General features: G+C 57.7%; 1 protein-coding gene across 6 annotated transcripts in view; it reads left to right on the top strand.

Moving 5' to 3' along the window:
* HDAC4 (histone deacetylase 4) overlaps positions 1 to 20,558 on the top strand; it is a gene marked incomplete at its 5' end in the record, with an annotated part of 265,863 nt that overhangs the window by 228,173 nt on the left and 17,132 nt on the right. For all 6 annotated transcript variants that reach the window (XM_081052346.1, XM_081052344.1, XM_081052342.1 and 3 more), the window contains 6 exons: positions 3,888 to 3,934; positions 7,434 to 7,541; positions 9,449 to 9,504; positions 11,031 to 11,118; positions 12,459 to 12,578; positions 13,380 to 13,477. In XM_081052346.1, the coding sequence (XP_080908472.1) occupies positions 3,888 to 3,934; positions 7,434 to 7,541; positions 9,449 to 9,504; positions 11,031 to 11,118; positions 12,459 to 12,578; positions 13,380 to 13,477 (517 nt within the window). The remainder of the gene's footprint in view (positions 1 to 3,887; positions 3,935 to 7,433; positions 7,542 to 9,448; positions 9,505 to 11,030; positions 11,119 to 12,458; positions 12,579 to 13,379; positions 13,478 to 20,558) is intronic.

Genomic DNA, 20,558 nt, shown 5'->3' with positions numbered 1-20,558 from the left:
GCTGACGTCGGGGGTGCTCCTACAAACTGCCCCTCAGGATCCCCAGCAGTGGAGGGAACTGCAGAGGAAACAAAGACTCCCATTAACCATTGTCTCCATGGACAGCAAACGAGTGCAGCAGGAAAGACAGCAACGCAGAACATTCGGAGAGAGAGGCTAACCACGTGGTCACAGACATGCAGGACCCTCGGGCTGGAAAACTAGTTGTCAGCTCCCCGGAAAGCAGAGCAAGAGTGACGAGCTGGACATGACAGGGCGAGAATTGAAGGCCTGTGCCCGGCACGCAGGGCCCAGAGGCAGGAGCTTCCGGAGAGCATGGGGAGGAAGGGAGCAGAGCCTCTGCGTCCTCACCTGCCTGTCACGGAACGAAGGACCCACACCGGGAGCAGCCGGGAGGATCTCAGACGGCGGGTCAGGCCAGGTGCTGTGAGATCCCAAGCGAGCATGTCTGCTTGGGGACCAGGTCTCGTCAGCACTGCTTCTCGGTGGCCGCACGGCCTCACAGTTCCGAGGGAAGATTCCTCCCAGCCCAGTGTTTCTACCCTGCCAGACTGCCAGGCGAGGATGAGGGTGAAACGAAGGCATTTTCAGACACGTGAGGTCCCGGGAATGTTCCCCTCACATGTGCTCTCTCGCGGCTGCCAGAGGACATTCTCCGCCAAGGCGACGGGAGGTTCCAAGGAGGTGCCTGGGCCACGGGAGGGAGGCCCTTCCCCGTTGGTGTGTTCCGGCACCTTCTCAGAGCAACACAGACTGGGGCCTTGTCAACTGCAAGAATTTATTCTCCCAGTTCTGGAAGTTGGAAGTCCAAGGTCAGCATTCCTGCATGGTCGGTGAGGGCCGGCCTCTTCCTGGTTCATCATTGGCCATCTTCTCGCTGTGTCCTCCATGGCAGAGGGAGGGGACGAGGGAGCTCTGTGGGTCCCATATAAGGCACAGAGCCCATCGTGAGGGCTCTGTCCTCGTGACCCGGTCACCTCCCAAAGGCCCTGCCTCCGACCAGCATGACAGTGGGCATAGGATTCCAACGGGAATTTGGGGCACAAACATTGAGGCCATTGCAATTACAGGGGCCAGCTCCATAGGATGGTAGAGCAGTCCAGGACGCAGCCATAGAAGCGTCCAGAACACTGGGTGGAGCAGTGTGGGTGAGAGCCCACCTATCAGCCTGTCTCCACCAAGAAGTCAGATGCCACTGGACCTCCGTATTGCTGGACCAGGATGCTTTGGGGCCTGCCCAGGGTCGTCTCTGGCTTCCTCTCATCCTGGCTGAACCCTAAGGAAAAGTGTGGGGGCAACTGGCCAGGAGCAGGAGGAGGGTGCAGGCTGGAGTGCTCTGTCCCTCGATTGCAGGGTGTCTGCAATGTACAGGGTACACCTTTGTCGTAGGGACCTTTCCGTGTGTGTGATTCCTCCACTCACCCCACAAAGGGCAGCTGTGTCTCTGAGCTGTGAGCAGGTGTTCAGGGTGTCCAGGCTGCTCACCCCGGCAGTCATGGAGAGGGACTTGGGCGCAGGGCAGGGAAGTCTGGCTCCGAGGAAGGGGACGAGGGCTCTGGGCAGATGCGTGGCTCATGGAGGGATAGAGGCCAGGGCTGTGGAGCAGATTGTTGCACTCTGGGAACGGTGCCAGCTGAGGGCGCAGGGGAAAGGGGCCTGCAGGGACGAGGACAGTGGAGACAGTAGGGAGAGGGTAAGTGGCCTCAGCGGGAGTCGCTGAGCCAGGCGGCCACGTGCAGAAGAGGCCGCGCAGGTGATGGGCAGAGTGCCCCGGAGTCTCCTGGATCCTCTAGGAAATGTCCCTCCTTCCGGCGTGGAGCCTCAGCTGCTTAGGATGTTCTCACTCGTGGGGGCAGAGCCTGTGGGCCCGTCCCGTGGTCCCAGCTGCTGCCAGGGCGTGGAGCCAGCACCCCCGACTCCGGCGCTCCTGGGAATTGGCTGAGCGGCCTCCCAGTCCCGGCAGCGTCAGATGGGCTCGTTCCCTGGACACTGCAGCATGTTGCCACCCGCTGTCCGCAGTGGCGAAGGCTCTGACTGCCCTGCCCTGACCGCCCCTGCTCCCACGTCAGACCCACCCCCCACCAGGAGCCTTTCTGTACTTCAGTCTTCCAGGCCTGCGGGATTCAGGGGTGCAGGATGGGAGTAACCTGGGGGCCCAGCTCCACGTCATGGGTGGGGGAGGGCTCCAGGTCACCACTGGGCTGGACTGGGTTTCTAAGGTCGTCTGAACTCGGGTCAGGGCAGACAGTCAGAAAAGAGAGCAAGAAGTCGGAATGTGGGGTCCTCAGGGAGGAGCAGGCCGTGGGTGCCGGAGGGGGGGCGCTGCCCTGCGATGGATCCGTCGTCCCTCGCCGCTCCCTGGTCGGTGCTGGAGCCTCAGTCATCATCCCCTGAAGCTCCCTCCCGTCTGTTTCTTTGTGAAACGCTCCGTCCTCTTCTTATCCCGTTCCTCTTTCTGTTCAATGTTTACTTCGTTGGCTGAGTATGTTGTCGCCAAACATCTGTCACTGTGTGTGTGTTTAATTTACATCAGTGATGTTATAAGTCCTTCCATTTCCTTTTTCTCTTCTGCTAAACTTCGTGTTTTAACACCTGTTCGTGTCGCTATGAGGAAACCTAGTCAGTTTCCTTGAGATCTGCTTTCAAATTTCTGCTGATTGTACTAAGCGACAACTTCAGCACCAACGTCTGAGGAGCCCAGACAGTGATGGTTGGTGATTAGCTCAGATGTTAATGTCACCCAGTTAGTTTCAACAGCGCTGTGTGAGTTCCCTTCCCCTTTTAATTGAACCCACAAATTTCTAAGCTTGAGAGGGCTGGTCGGTCACCACCCTAGGTGTTCCTGGAAGTCATGGCAGGGGGCCGTCTTCTGATAGCAGCGACCTGGAAAGGTCGTGGTCTGATGGCTGAGGCGTGGGGCCAGGGCTGCAGGGCCCCGCATGAGTGACTTCCTAGCAGCGCTGAGGTGAAGGGTCCTAGGAGAGCCCTGTGCTCACAGCCGTGTGGGGTCCGTAGACACTGCAGGAGAAGGGCAGCACCTCCCTCACACCCATCACCATCCCAACCACCGCTCACGGGACTGGAGAAGCACGCTGCTCCTCAGTGCATCTGCCAAAAGGTCTGTGGCCTGCCTGGGTGACGGTGGCCCCACACCGTCGAGGGCAGCGTGGGACACGCTGGAGCAGGACCTCAGCTGTGGACGTCTCAGGGACTGTCACAAGAAGGGCTTTGCTGTTTAGAACCCCACGCCCTCCTGCCCACCCAGTGGGAGTGAGTGTGTGAACACGTGGTACCCTTCCTGCCTTTTTTATTACCACGTTGCTTTCTGCTTGTTGGGTAATGAGCAAAATCAAAATACACAGATGATGTATGCTTTTAGTGTAGACATTACTGGCTATAATTTCAGAAGTAAAAAATCTAGTCTACAGAGCCCTCTTTCACTCATTCACACACACAACACTTCTGAATCACGGGCTCCAACACTGGGATGATTGGGAAGAAACTCTCTGTCCCCAGCTCCGTGGTCCTGTGTGGCAGGACAGTCAGCAGTGAGGAGGAGCAGCCAGGGTCAGCTGCAGCGGTCACCTAGGACCATTTGCTGCTCCCCGAGGGCAGGACCCGTGAGCCTCCCCGCCGCGAGTGGGCTGTGGCCATGAATGCCAGCTCTACAGAGGCTGTGCCCCGCGAGCCCAGGACCCACTGCCCACAGACGCCACCCCTCAGCAGGCTGTATGGGTAATGCGGTTTGCCCCTCACTTGTGGGCGTATCGTGTGTGATCTAAAGTGCCAGACCGCATCAGGACCCCGCGGCATTTCCAGGGTGCACAGCACAGTCCCGGCCCCCTGTGACCTTGGCCCTCTGACCTTGGCTTTCCTTCTCCCCGCAGGTTCGCTAACGTCTGTGTTTGTCAGGCTGCCCTGTGGTGGTGTTGGGGTAAGTATTTCTTTAATGTGTAAATAATGTCCTGTTTGTTCTCGGGGTCCCAGTGGTCGCAGAGCTCTTTCCGCAGAGTGGGTAATTGCTGCCAGGTGTTTTCCATAAGCGGTCCGGCGGTGGGGCTGCCCCAGCACTCACATGTGTGGCTTCAAAGGCCTGTGAGCCTATAAGCGTTTGATGGCTGGACTCGGGCACCTTCCTTGGGGAGGGTCGTCTGGCACACACCGCTCGCTGTGGAAACAGGACCCAGTGTGTGGGCTGGTGTCCTAGTGGCAGAGGAACTATCTGCTCATCCGACTCAGGCTGTGAACACATCACTTGCTGGGGGTGTACTGAGCTGTCCCCATGGCCAAACCCAGGCCCAGGTGGCACTGTGTGGAGCCTGTGAAGTCACCAAGCTACCGGCTGGGTTGTGCTCACTTCTCCAGAAGCAACAATGCTTCTAAGCAGATCCGGCCAGGTGGACACGTCGGGGGACCGGCCAGGTGGACACGTAGGGGGACCGGCGTCTTTAACATGGCCTTTCCTGAGCCTGATGTGGGCGCTGGCCTGTGGGGACTCAGTGGGCCCGGCATCAGCAGAGGCCAGGTCCCCTTATCCCAGTTGGAAGGGGCTCCCTGCTCCCACGCTCGGACGAGGGACGGGGGGTGAGAACAGGGCTGCAGTTGGAAGGGGCAGCCGGGCCCCTTCCCGGCTGACCTGCTGGCCATGGCAGTCCGGTGGCCATGGGGATGCTGCAGCCGTCGCGGGTCCGACAGACCGCGGGGACAACAAAGCCACATCGGCTAACACTGCACAGCGGCAGGCTGTGTGCGTAATTACAGATCGCGGGTGAGGCCCCAGGTCTGGATTCTGTTATGGAAATGAAACAAAATTGTTTTCTTCCTGAGTCTACAAAAATCACTGCTTTGAAAATTACCCCGTCAGAAAGGGAATCGGTGGCATTTATTCAGCCACCACCGAGCTCTCCTGCCTCCCAGAGCCTTTTTGTTCTGTATTGTAAGGAGGCTGCAGTCTCTTCACTTGGGGAACGTTTTGGCCAGACTTGAAAAGCTTTGGATTCCCAGCACTGCCCTGCAGCCAGCTGCATGCAGCAGCATTTGTCATTTGCAAAGGCAGGCCAAGTGGGAGCTGTGGCCCAGCCAGGTAGGCCCTCCGTCCGGAGTGCGAGCCCAGAGCCTGTCCGGAGGCGGGGCCACACCCACCTGCACCCAGGCACAGAAGCCTCTGAGCGGGGCGCCTGTGGGGTCACTAGCAGGAAGTTGAACCACAGGTGTCTGGCCTTTGACCTCTGGGCCAGTTTCCGATGATGCTCCCTCAGACAGAAGGGTGGGGTCCCGGAGGGGAGTTGTCGCTGGGGCAGCCGCAGCCCCCGGCTGGACGCCCTCCCGGCACCAGGGGCCCCCCCACCCCCCCGGGGCCTCCTGAAGCAGTGGCAGAGGCTCCACCTTCTGAAACTTACTTTAAATGACATTTAGGTTGTGGAAGCCATTCTTCCTTCACCAGGTTACATAGAGGCTTTAATAGTTTGACCATATTTCAAGCCAAATAAACTGCTCTGCTCACCTGACGGGGATAGGTTCCCCTGAGTGAAGGTGCAGGGAACCCTTGCCAGCCCCACCCTGGCCCAGCCCTGCCTCCCGGCTCTGGGTGCTGTGCCCACGCCCATGGAGAGCCCAGGAGTGACCACTTCGCTCTCTGTCAGAAGTGGCCCCTCCTCTGTTCTCACTGTAGGACGGTGTGGAGAGGACCATGCGCCCCTCCCTGAGGTCGTGTTCCTGCGTAGTGATCACACTACCGCCTTGCCCCAAGCAGGGCCGCCTCCGGCAGTGCTGCCCTGTCCGAGCCACGTTCCCTCCCTGGACTCTTGTGTTGCTGGAACTCGGCTCCAAGCCGACCATCCCAGGCTGGTCCAGCAGGAGCTGGTGGCCAGCCGCTAAAGGACTCAGGCCCTGAAGCAGTGGAAGGTCTTGTTAGGTTCTCTGGGGACAGTGGCAGCCTGGGCTCCCACGATGGGGCTGGGGGCCTGTCCCTCACTCTCGGCAGGATGTTATAGGACCCTGGGTGGGCAGGAGAGAAGACCACAAAGACCCTTAAAAGCACACGGAGAGCCAGTGCATTTTCCCTCCCTGGTTCCTTGGCCCTAAAACCCAAATCATTGCATTTAGAAGAGAATCTGAGTGATTTTCCCCAAACGGCCTTCGGTCCTCAGGGATGCAGCCTCAGGGCTGGCCCCCCCTCCTGGAAGGCAGCTGGTGGCATTCGAGCCGTGCACAGGGCCCTGTTTCCAGCCCCGCAGCAGTCTGTGCAGGGGTCGGTGGGGCGCAGGGCATTCCTTTGACATTTGGAAACTATTAAAGAACAGCGAGGTTGGCCATTGCAAAGAATAACCCTCACGGAACAACACTCGTCGGGAAATGGCTCGAACCCTCGTAAACGTATGTTAAATCACCTTGCTTTGAAGATAAAGCTTCAGACTTCATTGAAAGAAGTCTCCCCCCACCACATGATCCTCAGTGTCTGTCAGGTGGGCAGGAGCCTGGGCGCACCTGGACATACCTGAGCGGGGCGGTCAGGTGGGGTCTGGCAGCGTTACCTCCGTGTCCAGAGCCCACAGCGGTGGCCCTCGGAGGAGGTGACTTTGGAAAGGAGTGTCCTCAGTTGGCTTGCAGATACTTAGTGTACAGCTTCTCAGAACCGTCACTAGGCTGGTGCATCTCCAAGCAGGGCACAGTACCCAGTGTGTGTGACCAAGTCACCAGTTTCCCTTCACCTGGGGACAGCCGCCTGGGTGCCCTGGAACTGGCACCCAGGGGGCTGCATGCTTCCTCCTGGGCCCCGAGGAGACCTGTGCTTTGTACAGCCGGCAGCCAAAGTCTCCGTGTTCTTCTTGGCCCACGCTAGCCAGGGTTTAAGTTAAAAATCTGGTATGCCTAATGTATAAGCAGAAACTACCTGACACGTTTGTGCCACAGGCATTTTTGTTTGACGTGGAACAGCTAATGGGTACGTGGTGAGCGGTCCCCTGGGATATTCCCGGAGTCCCTGGGACCCCTCACCCCCCCACCCATCCCATGCCCCGTTCCTGTGTGGCTTCTCTTACCAGGCATTTGGTGCTTCCAGTTAAATTCAGCACTAAAGAAAGTCATAATCTGGAGAGACCCCTAATTCCAACACTGCTTCCATTTTATTTTGCTAATTGTTAGTATAACTCCAGTTGCCATCGAAAAAAGGAGCTGACTAGGTAGCCGTGACATCATTACTCTTAGGTTCACGCGTGTTGGGTCAGTTGAGAAAAGAAATGACACCTCCAAAAGGGGCAAAAACACGGGCACGTTATTTTTGGTGCATTCTATTCCTATTGGTATGTTTTGGCGTGTCCTTTTTTAAAAAAGCACGGTATGTCCTGGAATTAGAGAAGAGCTGGAGGCTCTGCTGCGGGTGTGAGAGCAGAGCCGGCGGGTGGAGAGCTCACTGCTGCGTGTTGTCTCCACAGGTGGACAGTGACACCATATGGAACGAGGTGCACTCGTCGGGGGCGGCCCGCCTGGCCGTGGGCTGCGTGGTGGAGCTTGTCTTCAAGGTCGCCACAGGAGAGCTGAAGGTCAGCAAGGCCCGGCACAGATGGGCTCCCAGAAGGAAGCATGCCAGCAGATTTCCCGGGGTCGGGACAACCACCGCAATTTTCCCTCTAGACAGGCCCAGGGTGGCAGTGGGAGGGGAAGGCCCCCATCCAGGCATAATTAACAGTGATTCTCAAAGATACACATCTTCAGGTCACTTGTCACTGGTAAAAATTGTCGAAGCCCCCGAAAAACTTTTGCATATGAGTAAGGCATCAGCAGGGATCATGTTAGAGATTAAAACCGAGGAACTTTAAAAATATTTATTAATTTGCAAACGGCAGGCCACCTGGGTTCTCGTAGCTGTTTCCATGGGTCTTTGGCCACGTGCTATGTTAGTTGAAGTACAGGAGGGAGATCTGGCCTCGCCCAGGATGCCTCCCGAAAAAGAGGGTTTCAGATAGTCATGGACGTTCCTCTTTGACGTGGCACCAAAATTTAGCAAGTGGAAATTCTTGGAAGATGAGTTGCAGTGTGGGGCCTGAAACAGTATCAGTGAGCTTTTCCTTCTCCATTACGTGAACCCCCGTCAGCCCCACGCAACTTCTGGAACACTGGTGACTTGGGAATAAGGGCTCGTTGCATTATGTAGGTCCTCCAGATCTTGACACATTTTGTCATACAGTATCCAGAAGTCCACTGAGCTTTGAACCCGTGATGTCACCACTCAGTGGCACCTGGAAGGTTTTCTGAATACAAGGAAGAGCACGACGTTTCATTTTCCCTTGCAAGCTCCCATCTCTCCATGGACAGCGACTGCTGTCTGCTGTTTTCCATGAGGTGACAGGTTCACTGTTCATTTCTGAGAAGGGCTTTTGATATACCCAAGTTGGAACAACAGTTTGGCTGGCAGTCGTTTCGAGGAAGATGGGCTCCTTGACGAAAGGGGCCCGTCCTCACCGTGCTCACTGGCCGCCTGCTTACGCGGCCTTCCCGTTTTTCACATGGGAGGCCAAAAGGGGTTTAATGAAACTGACCAGTTTCACTGCTTCATCAAGGACGCTCGTAAGTGGAGCCTCCTTCCTGCAAGCGTGGAAGCCACACTGGGTGCCCGCGCTTCTCAGGGCTGTCTCCTCGGTGCCTGTGTGCCCGCAGTGGAGAGGGTGAACAGAGCCTTAGGATGATGACAGGAGGCCCCAAAGGGTGCGGGCTCCCCCAGCTGTGTCGCCCTGTCCCCCAGCCCCGCAGCAGGCTGCACACCACTGCCCGCAGCCTGATCACGGTGGTCAGCTGGCCCGTAGGGCTGTTACAGCTTCCTGTTGCTGGTGACTGTGAGATGCTCAGGGAGAACACTTTTACGACAGCAGCTGGAGCTCTTTTAACACGGTTCTTTCAAGTCTAAGTGACTCAGGTCCTAACGGAAGGTGGAGCTACCTGCCACTCCCCTCCAACCTCGGAGACATTTCTTCCCGGGGCTGATGTGTCGTCCACTCCTGTGGAAACTGAACTGTAGTGGCAACAGACCTGCATGTTAAGGTCAGATTGGGGCACGATGTCGGCTCCGCAGCCACAGCCCTTCCATCTTGGCTGCATTCCGGGTCCCGGGCAAGTTGCTTCCTGGGGACCTATGCGGATCAGGTGGATCAGGAGTGAGTCCTCCACTCTCCCCCAGACTCCCGAGCTAGAGGCACCAAGCCCTGCCAGCAGGCCGTCCAAGGTAGACAGTTAGGCAGTAACTGCGATGGCCGTTTGGTCTCTTTAAGAGAAGGGGCCCAGCCATCTTTGCAGTGCTTCCCGGCATTCCTTTATTCGGTCCCATGTCTGTGCCCCGGGATGCTGTATGAAACCATGTCCTCACCTTTCCTCTGAACCTGCTGGCAGTTCAGTCTGTGACGATTTTCTCACTGATCTTTCACCCGTTTCTCCCACCTGTTTGGTTCCCATGTAGAATGGCTTTGCCGTGGTCCGCCCTCCCGGACATCACGCGGAGGAGAGCACGCCCATGTAAGTAGACACACGCTCTCCCGTGGGCATGGGAGGTGCCGGTTCCTGACTCCTTGAAGGGCTGGGCCGGCACTCACATGAAAAGGACGAACTGGTTTGCCAGGTCCCAGCCCTCCTGTGACGTGTGCCACGCACGTGTGCTGTCTCCGAGTGTGCCCGATTGAGCATGGTGACGAAACGTGCCTCTAGAGCACACAGGTCGACTTCACTGGTGGGTAATGATGGAGAGAGAATTGGCGAATGCGCGTAGGGAAAGAAGTCTACAGGAGTTAGTCTAGAGCTATCTTCTAGTTGTTATGTCCGTTGCAAAAAAATGGGAGGGGAAACTTACGTCACAGCAGAACCAGTTCATGTGGCACATCATCGTTCAAGGTCGTTCTGAGTGTGGCCTTTTAGGTGACCTGCTTACAGTTTGTCACTAATGAGGCTGACGTGCCAGGTCGCGACCACGCAGCCAGCTACCTGGTTTCTGTGTTGGGTCTGGCTTTCTCTGATTGCACACACCCGAGCATGCATCATGGGTGGAGAAGGAGTGATAGGTGCAGACTCACCTGGGGAAAGCCACACGCAGTGGGGTTCCCAGCAGCTGTGCACTGAGCACTTTGGCTGCTGGGAGGGAGTCCGCCATTGCTCCATCCGGAAGTGGGGCATCAGAGCATGTTCAGGAGTCCTCCTCGTGTAGGAAGAAGTGATGCCACCACCGAGCGTGGATGGGGCTGGGGTCTTGCCAGCCTTCCCCGAGAAGCCTTCGGTTACCCCAAACCCCTGACACGCACTCGCCTGACGGGAGCAGGCCTTCATTTCTTGGAAGTTACTTTTCTAGGTTGAACTTGAGTTGTTGGATCTTCTGAGTAGTAAACCCGAATGACCACGGGGCTGAGGAGGACTGTTTCCACCGACATTCTTCTGGTGGGGGGAACGAGCAGTGGCTGGTCCAGCTCAGCTCAGCCCAGCGCCCGGGGCTGCGGGCTTCCGGACTAGCCTGGATTCCAGGGACAACACAGCCAGGCCTCAGCTCAGGGGATTCACTCAAGTCCAAGACTCGTCTCAATCGAAGCCTGCCTTCGCAAGAATCCCCCGAGCTGAGGCAGGCTTCGATTGAGACGAGTCTTGGACTCGAGGCACTTTGTTAGCTTTTCTCACTCTCTTGAGGAACACTAGAACTGCGGTTAGTCAGTGGGGTGACTCCATATCATTGTCATAATGTCTCAGGATGTGGAAAGACAGGCAGAAGCAGCTAAAACAGGTCACTTCTGTGTCCTGTGGCCCATCGTGTCTCTGAGACACCAGTAAGAGGGGACGTTGGCACCACGTGGAGTGGGTTTTCTTACCAGGGCAGCTCTGCAGTCTGCTTGCAGGAGTGTAGACAGATTCTGTCTGTCAGAAGCCTCAGTTAAGGTTTCTAAACAGTTTGGCTGGAAGCTGCATTCTCCAGATCCACTGAGACTCTCGGACTCCGGATGGTTCCATTGTAAGTTGTGCAAAAACTGATCCAAAGCCTTATTTTCCCTCTGTTCCTCCTGCAGGGGCTTCTGCTACTTCAATTCTGTGGCCATTGCCGCCAAGCTTCTCCAGCAGAGGCTGAACGTGAGCAAGACGCTGATCGTGGACTGGGTAAGCCGGCAGCCCCGTCCCCAGGCACACAGCGTCCTGGGCAGACGGGGAGGCGGCGTTTCTGCCTCCACAACATTGGGGTCTGGGGCCCTGGCTTTCTGGAAACTACCTCAAAGGTGAGGAAAGTGAGAACCCAAACCTGGTACGAGTCTGTTTCCCAGCCTCAATCAGCCGATCCTGCCAGTACCGGGTTCCTGAAAGGTCTAGGGTGTGCCAGTGCTTGGGGCGTCCTTGGCAAAGCCGGGAGGCAGGCTGGGAGGAGAGGGCGTGGCCTCCCCACTTCCCGCCCTGGGTGTGTGTGAGCTTTGCTGGGCTGTCACTCTGACAAGAACGCCCTTCCTGCCTGGGTGACCCAGTTTGGGCTAGTTAAGCCTCCCTCTCCATTTTCCTGTGGGAAGTGCCATTTCTCACAGTTCTGTGCCCTGAAAGGGTAAACTCTGGATAATATCCGAGCTCCACAGGTCGGTCCCCAGGTTCCTTAGGAGGTGGCTATGCAAGGTATTCGTTTTCTTTCTCCTTTAAGCTGTGTATTGGGGGGAGGGGGAATTCTCTTTGCCATTAATATTTATGATTTATTTCATAATTTTTTTAAGTAACAAAAAAGCAGGTACATCAAGTGTGAGCCTCATTTGTAATGCAAAGTCCTTCTCAGTTTGGGAAAAGAAAAAAAGCAAACCCTGGGAGCCTCAGCAAGACCCGGGCTGTGGGCGCTGGTCACGGGGTCGCAGGGCCCTGAGGTGGCTGAGGCCTGGAGACCTGGGGGGCTTGATGACAGCTGCGAGGTCCCAGCACCCCTGCCTGCTGAGCCCCCCTCACTCCTCCTAAGGGAATAACTCAGTGCCACTTACGCGACTCGCGTCGTACAGAGACACGCACCTCGATTTGTCATCGCTGGGCACCTCGTCCACCACGTGGGCATGTCTGTGGCACCTGCAGCCATCAGGGCGCTGCCTCCCTCCCAATGCACCTGCTGTCACATCAGAACCCGGGGTGCACACCTTGCCTTTTACCTTCAGGGCAATGTGGCTTTCTAGTGGGTGGGACCACGTTTGGTTCTTACGACTCCTGTTTATAGCGGCCCGTCCACGTTTTCTCTAAAGAGCACAGGTTATGTTCATAAACGAGACAAGCTTCCTAACGTGTCCAAGGTGATGGACGCTGCAGCGGGTGCCCACCCTGGTGGCCCTCACGGGCCGCCTCCTTCCAGTCCCTCAGCCCCTGTGACCTGTCCCCCCGCCCCCCGCCGCCATCTGCCAGCCGGGCTGGGGCACTCAGTGATTGTGAGCCCGAGGACGTCCTGGTCCCTCCTGGTGCTGACTCGGCTGTCTCTGCTCTCCCAGGACGTGCACCATGGGAATGGGACCCAGCAGGCCTTCTACAGTGACCCAAGTATCCTGTACATCTCACTGCACCGCTACGATGACGGCAACTTCTTCCCAGGCAGCGGGGCACCTGACGAGGTAGGTGGGGCCTCCCAGTGCGTAGGGCTCTGCAGGAGGTCAGGGCTGGGCCGTTCCCCAGGTGACAAGGCAGCTGACCGACCCCTGTACAGGCAGAAGCGAGGGCACCCCGCTCACAGACACCCAGGTGATGTCAGGCAGACGTCGGCCTGAATTCCATCTCATGTGTGCACAACGGCTTGATTTTGCCTGAAGTACAAATGGGAGACACAAGATCACCTCTGGCCCTGATCTGGGCAGACGAGAGCGTTTCTGAGCGAGTTGGCACAGATGCCCGCCATCCTTTAGGAAAGGCTGCTTGTGCAGGTCGCACCTCTTGTCTGACCCTTGGGCAGGGTCTCTGTCCCGTCCTCTGACCTGTGGTGCCCCGGGAACGGCAGACGAGGAGCCCTCGTGACCCTCAGTACCCTGGCAAAGCCTCACCCACTGTGAGCCCAGAGGCCCCAACGCTGGGGATCCCACCCTCGGGAAAGGTCTTCTGCCTCTGGGTCCTCCTTCCTAGAAGGAGGTTAGAAAGGGCAGCCTCACCTACAGGCATTTCCTGGTGCCCTCTTCTGGCATCTGTCACTCAGCCCAGAGCCACACGTCCTCAGACGCTGCTGGGCCAGGGAGAAGGGTGGCCCCCACAGGCTAGGTGGACGGGAGCCCTGTGTTCTCTGAAGGGGCTCCGTTGTCTAAGTTAGCGCGTCAGGGGCTCTGGGGGCCATGACACACCAGTGAGGGGCAGGGCCGCCGAGTCAGGTGTTCTTATCACAGAGGTCTCAGCCCAGGGCGTGTGACGCGTGTGTCTCCTCCACACAGGTGGGCACAGGGCCGGGCGTGGGTTTCAACGTGAACATGGCTTTCACCGGTGGCCTCGACCCCCCAATGGGAGACGCCGAGTACTTGGCAGCCTTCAGGTAAGCGTCCCGGTGTCCCCACTCGTGTTTGCTCTGACTGTTTCTCTTTGACCCCCATCTTTCTTCGTGAACACACCAGACCCCTCTCGTGGAGGGCCCTCCAGTGTCCTCAGGGAGCCCCTTGCTGAGATGGACATTTGTGTCACTGCACTCTGGGCCCGGGAGCTGCCTCAGTCCCTCTACAAGGTGAAGGTGGAGCCGTGAGGCTGTGTTCTGACCTCTGTCTGCAGTGCCCCTGTGGGTGCGTTACCTGGGGTCCGGATGGTCAGAACGCAACAGACGAGGCAGGAGTCCCTGCAGGGTGTCGGGTGTTCTGTTAGCACCAAGTGGGTGCTCAGACCCGAAAGATGGGACAGTCTCCGCATCTTGCTTCCAGCCAAGCTTGTGTGCTGGGCTGGGAAACAGAAACAAACATTCCTCCTGTACTGGTGAAGCTCCTATTCATCCCACTTCCTTCAAATTACTCCTGCCATTGGACTATAGCTGCGGGGTGATTTTTTTTTTTCATTCAGTGTTTGCTTTTGTCATCAAATGGTGGCTTCTTCTTTGATCTGGGCCAGACTGAAGTAATTGCTGCCATCAGAGCTGAATGCCCACCTCTAGGTGTCCTCCTTATTTTACGTGGTGGCTTCCTCCTGCCCTGGGGTGATGGGCGGCTCCAGGGCAGGGCCTGGGGCCCTCGTGGGGGACGAGCTGTGTTCTCAGTGTTTGTCAGAAAATACCAGCAGTTAGAGCCCTGACGTTCCCAGAGGCTGTTCTGAGCACCTGTCTGACTCTTGCTCTTGTCGTCTCGCTTTATCTAAACAGCGCCTACGGACAGGTGGGGGGGGGGACGTGTGCGTGCGCACACATGTGAGCACACGATGCCTGTGTCTTTTGGCGTGTGCACATGTGTGTGCACGTAGGCGTGTCTGCAGAGTGAGTGTGTGTATGTGTGTCTGTGGAGGGTGAGATTCCACAAAAGGACACATCTGTAAAGGTTTTGCTGAGGATTCTGCCTCGAGCTCTGCTGAGACCCTGGACCGGTCACGTGACCCCACGCAGAATCTGCTCATTATTAGTGTCAGAACGGGGTCCTCCTCCCAACATCATATGCTTACCGTGTCTGGTGATGTAAAGGCCTTAGGTCTGCGGCTCAAACATTAAAAGTGGTCAGTGGAGACAGGAGTCAGTCAGCTCCTTAGCGGGCCTCCCCTGACTGCCCCGAGTCACTTTTTCCTCTGACCTCCCTGGTTCACTTTGATGTTTCTTCTCACTCAATCAGGTAGAATGGAATTTTGATAATTGTCCTGCCTAATTTAGGGGAGAAGGACTCCACAAAACAAGCACAGCATCTGAAAAGTTGCTAGTGTACACAGTGAAACATTAGCTCATGAAGCCTGAGTCCATGCAGTGTCCCCACCTGGGGTGTCACTGCCTATGTGTGGAACAGCCACTCGGCGGTCACTTTGTCACCTCCCACCTGAGAACCGCCCCTCTTAGGCGGAAATAAACTGTCTACATGCCACCGTGAGAGGCGTGAACGTGGCCCAGTGAATGTCGGTGCCACTGGGGACCGATGGGCCCCATGTGCCCAATTCTGTTGTAGGCAGAGAAGGCAGAAGTTTCCTTAAGCGGTTTGGAAGTGGTAAAAATGGATAGTTCTCTCTTTCCAATCATTTTTGGGGGCCGGGTTTTGATGGGCTTGGCTCTTGTGGTGTGTTGGTGCCCCAGGAGCTCTGTCCTGGGGTGCAGTAGCGGGGCACCTTGTGGGGGCCGCCCCTCCCCTATCCCCCCACCCCAGACTAGTCTTTAAGGCGAACCTTTCCCTCCAAGTTGCTGCTGACGTTCTGTTTTAATCTCCTGCCAAGTGCCTACATGATGATACCATATCAAATGAGCTTTTAAAGCTTAAATAGCTTCTTTGAAAAGGAAAATTGTTTCAGGGTTTTGTGTTTTTTTTTTATTGATTTTAATGTAAAATAGCACTTTGAAGTTTACAATTTATGGTTCCCTGGGCATCGATCGGAGTGGGGAAGAAGGGTCAGGATCCGTTTTCCCCTTTCTTCTGCGCTTCCCCCCTTTTGGGGGGGCCCCTGGGGCATTGTGGCCTTAAAGAGAGCACCTTGTTACTCAGACGCACTGCCTGCCACATTGCATTCAGGAGATCAAGCGTAAGATGAAGACGAGATAAGAAAATTGCCCCTAATGAAATCCAGGAGTGGTGGCACTTTCTCCTGGGCTGGAGCACTTGTGGGAGCAAAGGGGCTTAATTCAAACCAGTGCGGTGCGGGGGTCTTTGAAGTGTGCTGAGCCCAGGCCCAGGGTCTGCGAGGGAGATGATGGCGCCCTTTTCTTAACCCCTCCCTTACCTGCAGCTGGCGACCCAGTGGGCCCAGCTTCCAGCAGTAAGGAAATGAACTTGGGATGAGTTGTGCTTTAAAATCGTAATTTGGATTCTGGTGTGGTGCACAGATTATCAAAGGTGCCAGTGAGCCCGGGTGTCCTGAAGAGGTAGTTTGAGTTTCCTGATGGACTGAGCGTCCCCTTGACGTTGAGCAGCTGGGCAGATCTTCCAGGCGTGACAGAAGGCTAAGGCTCTTCTGAGTTTCGTCCCCTCGTGAGGTGTGTTTGGCTTTCTAACTGCTGTGCCCAGATGCCCCTAACACGTCAAGTTCTGACCATGGGGAGCACTTGGGTGGCACTCGCGGCCTTCGCCTTCTGGTCTGTTCTGGAAAGGTCGTGCCTGAGGGCTCGGCACGCACCGTCCTGGATATATTGGATCTAGAGGTATTAGAGGTATCGCCCTGTTTACAGTCTGTGTGTCTCTAAGGGTCTCACATCTCTTCCTGTATAGACTTTATCTTAGGACATTCTACAGCGATGTTAGAAACAAAAAAACAAGCTAGAAACTCAGAGTTGAGCAATGTCAAGTTCCGCTGGCCTTCCTTGGACCTGCCCATGTAGGTGGCTCAGATGGGGACGCCAGGGCCCCGCAGGCGTCTGCAGCCACTGAGGCGAGTGTGTGATGGCGGAGTGCGTGCCCCCCGCCCTCTCAACAAGTCCTGGACGGTGCGCCCGCACTGAGCCCCCACAGTGTGGGGGGCAAAGTGCTCCCCAGGGGCCGGCCTGCGGGCGCCAGCCCACCTGTGTGTGGGGCCGCCTCGGGGAGCCTGACCAGGACCCTGCCCTTGAGTGAGTCTAGTCTGCACGTCCTGCGGCCGTCCTCTGGCAGCTTGCTGACGGACTTGGTTCCAGGACAGGCTGGACAGCGCTGGGTCTGGTAGACGAGTCCAGGAAGCGTGACAGCCTGGCCAGGGTGGGGAATAGGGTGGGAGGGGCCGTCTCAGGATCCACGGTGACAGAATTGGGAGTGGGAGGGGTCCTGTGAGGTCTCCACTGGCTGGTAGAAGAGGGCGGGGGTTGGGCTGGAGAACGATTCATCTAGGGACACTCCTGCTTTAGCAGTTTTTCAGGAAGAAGCTGGAAACTGTCCCTCTGACTTGGCACTGGGAACTAAGGGAGGACAGTCAGTAGAGGTTAGGGCAGAATGTCCTGGACTCAGGAGGGAATGGGATGTGGGGACTGACAGCAAACCCACTGCTCTTCTGAGGACCTGGGTGAGGAGACAAGGAAGCGGGGAGGGGTCAGTAGCCAGCTGGAGACACAGGCTCGGGGGGGTGCCGGGGGGGAAACCAGGGCCTGCCGAGAGCGAGGGAGAGCCAGGCGGGGACCCAGGACAGGACACGAGGATACTGAGGCGGAGGCCAGGTCGTTTCCGGCAGCAAAACGGCCCTGGCAGTGGGGGTGACATTGAGGACGATGGCATTGGGGCCGTGGGAATGGAGGGGAGGGACACTGAGTGTAGCCGAGGCCTCCAGTGGTGATGAGAGTGGCGTGTGGAGAAGCAGGCAGAGCCAGGCATCCAGACCCTCTGGAAGTGACAGCAAGACATTGGCCGGGAGGGGAAGGGGCGAGAGCGCATCGGGGTTGGGAGGTAGCAGGGCTCCACAGACAAGACTCCCCTGTCCACCTCCAAGGAGCTGCAGGGGCAGAGGCAGGGATGTGCCCACCTCACCAGGGTGAGCTCTGGGAGGGCAGAGTGCAAAGAGTCCGGAAGCAGGAGGGACCACCAGCTCCAGAGCTTGCAGGCCTGGGCTGCAGGGTACAGGGCAGCAGGGCCTGAGGGGACGGGGCCTGAGGGGACGGGGCCTGAGGGGACGGAGCCTGAGGGGACGGGGCCTGAGGGGACGGAGCGGGGCAGAGCCTGGTCTTTTCCATGTGGAGGATTTCCGACTGGCCTCCATGCCCACTATGCCGTGGCCGTCGTGAACTCCGCTGGCTGCAGTGCTCGCAGGTGGGCGGGAGCTGGCTGCTGCTCATGGCTGGTGGCAGCCTGGCCAGAGCAGTTGGGTTCACATCATTTTTATTGTTGTCCCGACTCTGATTCTCAGCAGAGTTCAAGTCCTTGATGCACAGTTGCTCCAGCCACTGGCCATGTAACTGGTGGAAACGATGGCTTTCGGTGGCTTTCTCAAAAGATGGGACCCCAAAGGTCTGAAGCCACGGCCGCTCTGGGGCTCAGGCCATTCCCACCGGGTGGCTGTGTGGTGATTGCAGGCTCCCAAGCAAGAACATGCACAGCATACAAGGGAGCTTTGAACCATCAAATGTGCTATCAGGTCTGGGGCAACAACCTCCTCTAAACCCTGGTCTGTGCGTTCAGCGCCCGTTGGCCGTCCACCCTGCGGTCCCAGCTCACAGGAGCTCGCCCAGCCGCAGACATCTAGCTGCCACCCCATGGAACATGCCGTGCAAGGAAAGAAGACAGGAAAAGCACTTCACGAAAGGAGGGTTCCTGGGCTAGTCTGTGTGGACGACACTGCTGGGGCCCTGGTGGGGCAGGGAGGAGCCGGCCACAGCGTGGCATGTCGGCCCCGAAGCCCGGCTGCCTTAGGCGTAGGCACTGCCCCCAGGAGGCGGAGGCCATCCAGGCTGCGTGCCACAAGGCCGCGTCGACCGTGACTTTGGTGGGTTTTGTGTGGGGCCCTGGTGGAAGGACAAATCAAAAGGTCATTTCTTTCCAGAAGTTGGAACCAACTGTTGCATCAATTCCCGATGCCCCTCAGCTTAGGGTGTCTCACCCCAGTAAACCCACCATGATGTGCAAATACCCTACATGCATTTAGCATACCTACCTGGCCTTGTCACAGCTCGGCCTTGCCCACTTCACATGCTCAGAACACTTCCATTAGCCCACAGTTGGCACTGCCATCCCGCTGCCACCTAGAGTCACCAGACAGTGACGTGCCGAACTTCGCTAGCCCTGGAAGAGATCCATTTTCAGAATTTGAGGTGTGGTGTGTGCTGAATGCCACCGCTTTTGCACCATCGTCAGGTCAAAACCACAAGTTAAACCGCTGTAAGTCAGGGGCCTTCCGAGCTGCACCTGGACTCCACCGTGGGTTTTGGAGAACCGGTGTTTCTACACCTCATATCTGACGTTATACGGTGTCGTCTGTGTGTGCCCCGTAAACCGACGGGCAGGTCTCCACACAACAGTGGGGTCCATAGTAAGCACGGCACCAGATCGCATCTGTGTCACCCCGTCTCTGCTAAGCCACTGACACTGTCCTGGCAGCCTGTCCCCACTTTGCCCTTGGAGACCTGCAGGTGCCAACTGGCCACTGAGTCACAGGCTGAGGGGAGGGCATGGGGCTGTGTCAGCAACAAAGCCACCAGACCTGCTGGGGCCTCGGGAGCAAATGGGCGGCGGGCCGGGCTCATGTTTGCTGCTCAGACATGGAGAGCCCAGAAAGCCTCTGGTGTGGTTTGCACTTCTCTGTCCCGTCTGGACTCCACCCAGGGCCAGGCACAGGATGGGGGCTTGGGTCTCGGGGACACAGCAGTGGTAGTTCCCAGGAACCATCCCCTCACCCCTTTCCTGTTGGGAGGGGCACGCCACTGACGGACACTCACCCATCTCTTCTCTCCGAGACCCGCCCACTTTCCTACCTCTGAGGGGACAGGTGACAGGCTGCTGCCTGGGGAAGTGCCCGGGTACCCCTCTCTGCCCTCAGGTTGTTTCGCCAAAGGCCAAAGGTGGTCCCACAGAAACACCTTGAGGGGACAGTTCGAGAGGAGGCCAACAGCAGGTATTTAGGCCACATCGCACAGCTGATACTCTTGTCCTGGAAGCTTCCATCGGGGTCTTTCAGCCTCAGGCTGCGCATGCTCCCAGCATAGGCCCCGTCACCCACCTGCCCCCTCACCCCCCAGCCCCATCACCCTGCTGGCCCGTCACCCCTCCTCCCTGTTACACCCCATCACCCTGCTGCCCCGTCACCCACCTGCCCCCTCACCCCAAAGCCCCATCACCCGCTGCCCCGTCACCCCCCCGCCCTGTTACTCCCCTCACCCCGCTGCCCCATCACCCCCCCGCCCTGTTACCCCCCATCACCCGCTGCCCCGTCACCCACCTGCCCCATCACCCACTGCCCCGTCACCCACCTGCCCCGTCACCCCCCAGCCCCAGCACCCCCCCGCCCTGTTACCCCCCCAGCCCGCTGCCCCGTCACCCCCCAGCCCCATCACCCCGCTGCCCCATTACCCCCCCGCCCTGTTACCCCCCCAGCCCGCTGCCCCGTCACCCCCCCTCCCGGCCCTGTCACCCTCTAGGGCTCCTCACCACAGGTCTTGCAGACAAGGGCAGTCTGGTCACACTGTGTAGCTCTGGGGTTTTCATCACTTCTTCCACCTGAAGTCAGGGGACTTCGCAGTAGGACTGCAATCCAGGACAGTCCCTGAGTGCAGTGACATTACATTTGGAGCATTTTCATTTCCTTTGGCCAAAGTTAGTACTTTCTGGGGTCGACTTTGCTGACTTAAGTGGTGACTTTTGTTATAAAAGCTGAGAGAGAGTTCGCAGGCTCTCACGCCCGCCCTGCCACCTTTGGCCAGCTGTCCCGGGGCTCTGCAGTGTGGGAGGGGCCATCAGCCGTGCCCGCGTGGGACTGCCTCCTCTCGAGGCCCATGCAGATCGAGTGACAGGCTTGGTGCTGGGGAAGCTGTGGGAGCGCGGAGCAGCCCGTGGCCCAGCAGC

The sequence above is a fragment of the Rhinolophus hipposideros genome (genome assembly GCF_964194185.1).
Source record: "Rhinolophus hipposideros genome assembly, chromosome: 6".
NCBI classification, from domain to species: domain Eukaryota; kingdom Metazoa; phylum Chordata; class Mammalia; order Chiroptera; family Rhinolophidae; genus Rhinolophus; species Rhinolophus hipposideros.
Note: the sequence above shows the minus strand (reverse complement) of the source record. Positions and strands in the feature narration are given on the sequence as shown.